The sequence below is a fragment of the Marmota flaviventris genome, chromosome 5, assembly GCF_047511675.1.
Source record: "Marmota flaviventris isolate mMarFla1 chromosome 5, mMarFla1.hap1, whole genome shotgun sequence".
NCBI lineage: Eukaryota > Metazoa > Chordata > Mammalia > Rodentia > Sciuridae > Marmota > Marmota flaviventris.
The window spans coordinates 13329161-13335228 of record NC_092502.1 but is presented as its reverse complement, the minus strand read 5'-3'; the positions used below and the strand labels follow the sequence as shown (position 1 = coordinate 13335228).

General features: G+C 48.2%; 1 protein-coding gene across 1 annotated transcript; it reads left to right on the top strand.

Moving 5' to 3' along the window:
- Window positions 1-4251: 4251 nt before the first annotated feature.
- Window positions 4252-5313, top strand: Fbll1 (fibrillarin like 1). The gene has a single exon (XM_027938769.2). It carries the CDS (start codon window positions 4252-4254, stop codon window positions 5221-5223), a length of 972 nt encoding a protein of 323 aa, XP_027794570.2. The 3' UTR covers window positions 5224-5313.
- Window positions 5314-6068: the final 755 nt, after the last annotated feature.

Here is a 6068-nt window from a genome sequence, read left to right as displayed (position 1 = left end):
CATTATTTGGGGCATAGATATATATGATTGTTATGTCTTGTTGATGTATGAATCCCTTAAGCAGTATGAATATCCTCAGTTATTCCTTTTCATTAGCTTTGGTTTGAAGTCCACTTTATCTGATATGAGGATGGAAACCCCTGCTTGTTTACATGGTCCATTGAGTGGTTCATTTTTCCCACCCTTTCACCTTCAGTCTGTGGATGTCTTTTTCTGCAAGATGAGTCTCTTGGAGGCAGCATATTGTTGGGTCTTTTTTTAAAATCCAATCTGTCAGTCTATGTCTTTTAATTGATGAGTTTAGGCCATTCACACTCAGGGTTATTATTGAAATATGATTTGTATTCCTAGACATTTTGATTTACTTTTGGTTTTAAACTTGACTTGGTTTCTCCTTTGGTTTGTCTTTCCTTTAGTTTTTCCCATTGCTGATTTTCATTTCCTCCTCCTAGGATATTTTGCTGAGGATGCTCTGTTGTGTGGGCTTTCTTGCTGTAAATTCTTTTAACTTTTGTTTATCACGAAAGATTTTTATTTTGCCATCAAATATGAAGTGTAATTTTGTTGTATATAGGATTCTTGGTTGGCATGTATTTTCTTTCAGAGCTTGGTATGTGTTGTTCCAGGATCTCCTGGCTTGGGTCTGGGTTGAAAAATCTGCTGAGATATGAATTGGTCTCCCCCTATATGGGATCTGATTCCTCCCTTATTCTGTATGCTAGGCATTCTTATTATAATGTGTCTTTGTGTAAATCTGTTGTAATTTTGCTCATTTGGTGTCCTGTAAGCCTCTTGTATTTGAGTTCCCAATTCATTCTTCATATTTGGGAAATTTTCTGATATTATTTCATTGAAGAGATTGTGCATTCCTTTGGTTTGAATCTCTGTGCCTTCTTCTATCCCAGTAAATCTTAGGGTTGGTCTTTTGATGCTATCCCATAATTTTTGTATGTCTGTTAATGGTTTCTTACCATCTTCACTGTGTGGTCAACTTTATTTTCAAGACTGAATACTTTGTCTTCATTTATCTGATGAGCTGTCTTCCAAGTGATCTAGTCTGTTGGTGAAGCTTTCTATTGAGTTTCTTATTTGGTTTATTGTTTCCTTCATTTCAAGGATTTCTGATTTTTTCCCCCAGAATCTCAATCTTTTTCTTGAAATAATCTTTTGCTACCTGTATTTGCTCCCTTATCTCTTTGTTGGAGTGATCAGTTTTTGCCTTCTTTAGGTCATTCTTTAATTCACAGATCATTTTAACTATGTATATTCTGAACTCCTTCTCTGACATTTCATCAACTGCACTGTCCATGGTTCTGTTATTGTAGTATCCTGGTTTGTTTGGGGCACTTTCCTCCCTTATTTTTTCATGTTGTCTATGTGTCTTCCTTTCAGTGATGATCTGAGGTATTACAGTTTCTGCCATATAATATTTTAGTGTCCATGCAGATTACCCGTACCTCACCTTGGCATTGGGCTTCCTGACCCTGGCCGGTGTCCTGTGATAGATGTTACTGAAACTAAAGGTGGTGGTGGCAATAGTGGAGGTAACTCAAGATAGCAGTTGGGGTGTCCCAAGATGGATGCAGCCACTTTCAGAGATGGGGCTGAAAGTGTGGGCCTTATAATGGTTTGGGCTGCCTGTTCCAAGATGCAGCTGCTTCTAGGCCCTGTCTGTTCTTGCAAAGTGGAGGCTACTGCGTGGGGAGGGCTATGGAGTTGGCTGCAGTGTCCCAAGATGGAGGTGGGGTAGGCCTGAGCTCCCAGGTAAGTCTGTGGGTGGTGCTAGGCCTGACCTGGGCCTAGGCTCCCATGTGGGTCTGCCAGTCAGTGGGAGCAGTCCTGGGCCTGCCTCTTTTTCTTTTTTTTTTTTTTAAATAAAAATGCTTAACTTGACAGGATGCAGTGGTGCATGCCTATAATCCCAGCAGCTAGGGAGGCTGAGGAGGAGGATCACAAGTTCAAAGACAGCAACAGCGAGGCCCTAAATAACTCAGTGAGACTCTGTCTCTAAATAAAATACAAAATAGGACTAGGGATGTGGCTCAGTGGTCGAGTGCACCTCAGTTCAATCCTTGGTACCAAAAAACAACAACAACAACAAAATGCTTAACTTTATTAGATTCCAATTTTTTAAATACTCATCTCACATTTTAAAGATGCAACTAGTAGAGAAGTAATGTCATGAAAAATACTGAAATACATTAAAAATTACTTTCTATTAGAAGTCACAGGCAGGAGAACACAGGAAATTTGTGTATTAAAATCATATCTGATAATTCAAACATATACAGCTTCTGTGATAGTTTATGTGTTAAATTGATGTTCTAAAATGCTCAGTTATTTAATCTGGCACTAATCTATCTGTTTCTGTGAATGCAAATGTGGTTATCATGCACAATAAAGTTAATTATATGTGTAGGAGCCAGTGCCCAATAAATAGGGTGGGTCTCATTTCCTCATTTGAAAGGCCATAAGAGCAAACATGGAAGTGTCCCTAAGTAGTAGAAATTTGCCTCAAGACTACAGCATCCAATCTTTCCTGACTTTCCAACCTGGGAACTTAAGTGGTGAGGCTATATAGTCCTCAGAGAAAAGTAGACCCAGTATCGCTGTCCACTGGTGTAAGGCAGAAAGAGTTGAGGACCAGGATGGAAGAAGAGCTTGACCGTGTGCACACCTGGAGTGTTCAGTACTCCTGCCTGACACCTGCCTTGGTCTTCAGGTATGCTTCTCTCTGAACCAGGCACTCAGTTCCACTAATAGGTGCTTACACCACCTCACACACCAGTTGTCAAAAGATTCCAACTGCAGTCGCTGTCACTGGTGCTGACCAAACTCTAAGGCCTCTGTTCTGTTGCTGTCCTTGGTACTGCTTAATGATTTTTTTTTCCCCCTTAATGCTTAAGAAAAATGTGTAGATTGAAAAAGCCGGTTTTCAAAGCATAAACTAAAGTAGTTCAGGGATAATCATGACATTTTGGTTTCTAATGAAGCGTCTTATAAGGGATTTGGGGTACAGTCTGTGCATCCCCATTCACATGGAGGAATTGGCATTAGATAATGCTGATCAGTATTCCCAGAACCTGTTCTAGGACTTAGCACAGTGGATGGAACCGAACAGAACTAAACAGAGAGCAAGGAGAACTGCAGCTTTCAGGCTCTTAATTGCAGCCCAGAAGTCATGATGCCTTGGCACTATCTGGCTTTAAATTTTCCTTTGGGGTTTCCCACAACCAATGTGTCAGAAGTCCTCTAAATTCTATCTTCCTAGTGTGTCTTGCTTTAGGCCTCTCCTGCTCATCTCCCCTCCACTGCCAGAATGCTCACCATCACCACTGCTATAGCCACCCCCATCCTCACCCTGCGGCTCTAATGGCAAAGACGATTTCAGTAGGATAAAACTTTCAAAGTGGAATAACTAGGACAAACATAGGTACCTTGTTTCAATGTCTGGCACTAATCTATCTATTTGCGTGCCTTCCAAAGATGTCTAAGAGAGACATGCCACTCTCCGGTGGCAGAAGCTTTAAAAGCAATACATTTATTCAAAACGAAGCGAAATTGGTGCATTTTATTGTTTGTAGGCTATACCTCCATGAAAAGACTGACCAAAAGAAATGTTTAAAAACACAACAAAAGAGCTAACTCAGAGTACTTAGCACGTGTCGTGGTGGGGGTTAAATGACAGCGAGCTACATACAGCACAACCCTCGTGGTGGTGCGGTCTGTTTTACAAATGGGATGATGAGACCCAAGAGTTCAAGAAACTTGTCCCAATTCAAACAAGATCCTCAGAGACCAGCAGGCAAGTGGCCGAATAAGGACTGCTGGCCTCCCCTCCCTGCTGTAGAGACGCCTGCGACCAGGTGGCCAGGGGAGGTACCAGGGGTCCCCGAGGAAGCAGAGGCTGAGGCAGGGGGAAGGCGAAGGGTTACAGATGAGCAGCTGCGTCTGCGCGCAGGTGAAGAAGGGGGGCTTCCGGGGCTGCAGGGTCGGCAGAACGGGTGTGATGCAATCACGCCAGTCGCCACGTCAAAGGGCGGCTCCGGGGATGCGGGGACTGCGGTAGAGCGGGTCGGGACCGCCGCCCACCGGGTCCCTGTCGCTGCCGATCGCTAGGACGACCGCTGCCACCCACCTTTGTCCCCCACCAGGACAACTACCTCAAGTCACCGGAGACCCCTGACCACCTCCCGAGCTACCGGCGACCAGTGACCACCGTCGCCAGCCACCGGGCGCCCAGGGCGCGCCATGAAGTCGGCCAGCTCTCGCGGGGGCGGGTCTGGTGGCCGCCGAGGCTGGGGCGGGGGCTGGGGCGGGGGCCGCGGCGGGGGCTCGGGGAAGGGAGGCGACGGCGGGGGTAAGGGCGGCTTCGGGGCGCGGACGCGCGGCTTCGGCGGCCGGGGTCGGGGGCGCGGCGGCGGGGACAGCAGGGACCGCGGCGGCAGCGGGCAGCGGCGCGGCGGCGTGGCCAAGAGCAGGAACCGCCGCAGGAAGGGCGTCATCGCGGTGTCGGTGGAGCCGCACCGGCACGAGGGCGTGTTCATCTACCGCGGGGCGGAGGACGCGCTGGTCACGCTCAACATGGTGCCCGGCTTCTCGGTGTATGGCGAGAAGCGCGTCACGGTGACCGAGAACGGCGTGAAGCAGGAGTACCGCACGTGGAACCCCTTCCGCTCCAAGCTGGCCGCGGCCATCCTGGGCGGGGTCGACCAGATCCACATCAAGCCCAAGTCCAAGGTGCTGTACCTGGGCGCCGCCTCGGGGACCACGGTCTCCCACGTCTCCGACATCATCGGCCCCGATGGCCTGGTCTACGCGGTCGAGTTCTCCCACCGCGCCGGCCGCGATCTCGTCAACGTGGCCAAGACGAGAACCAACATCATCCCGGTGCTGGAGGACGCCCGGCACCCGCTCAAGTACCGCATGCTCATCGGCATGGTGGACGTGATCTTCGCAGACGTGGCCCAGCCAGACCAGTCGCGCATCGTGGCTCTGAACGCCCACACGTTCCTGCGCAACGGGGGCCACTTTCTCATTTCCATCAAAGCCAACTGCATAGACTCCACCGCGTCTGCAGAGGCTGTGTTTGCTTCTGAGGTGAGGAAGTTGCAGCAGGAGAACCTGAAGCCTCAAGAGCAGCTGACCCTGGAGCCTTATGAGAGGGACCATGCTGTGGTCGTCGGGGTCTACCGGCCCCTTCCCAAGAGCAGCAGCAAGTAGCAGCCAGAGCAAGCTTTGCCTACTGTCTCCCCTGGACTGTTGTGTGGGGTGTTCTTACGTATATGTTTTGTGTGTGTGTGTGTTTTGTTGTTTTTCTATTAAACAGGATAAAGAAACAGTACCCAGTACCCTTTAGTGAGGCCAGACAGTTTGCTAAGATAGCAATCAATCTCCCAGCCCCAGGGGCCTGAAACAGCTGTGTTTCATAGCTTGGGAATGGTGCTTATTCTCCTCCCCCTGTGACTCTCCAGGGCCCTGTTTTCACAAATGCATCTTCCAATTACAGGGGCAGGAGAAAGGGAGCCTGGAAATTAATAAGCTTTTAAAGTTCCCCTTGGAAATGATGGGAGTGTTTCTGTTCATATTGGCTAAGTCCCATTACCAAGCCTGACTCCAGAGAAGGATATTGGATAGTGACACATTCTGTCTGACTCAAAGCCAGAATCCCAGGCACACTTGCTTTTTAGTATTTTATTCTTCAACTGAGTCCTTTTGCATTCACTGTTACATTTAAGCATCACAAGAGCCCTGAGACGACTTTGTTTACCATTTCCATAGTACACGGGGAACAAGGGGTTTCTGGAGGTAAACCAGTCGTCCAGATCTGCACAGCCAGCAAGAAGGTAGAACTGTGGGGTTCCAAATCCACTGCTATTTCCTCAACACCTGCAGATTCTTTCCTCCATGGCATGGTGCACATTGGGACACACACACAGGAGGGCGCTGGGCCTCATTGTCCCCCCTACCCCACCCCAACTTCACTGGGCAATTCCTTTCCATGGTTTCACGGTAGCTACACAAGGCAGGAGGCAGGATGTGGGGCAGGACATAAGATACCCAAAGTG

Excerpts from the sequence above, each read along its gene's own strand:
- Fbll1 (XM_027938769.2), top strand. The coding sequence starts at position 4,252 with ATGAAGTCGGCCAGCTCTCGCGGGGGCGGGTCTGGTGGCCGCCGAGGC.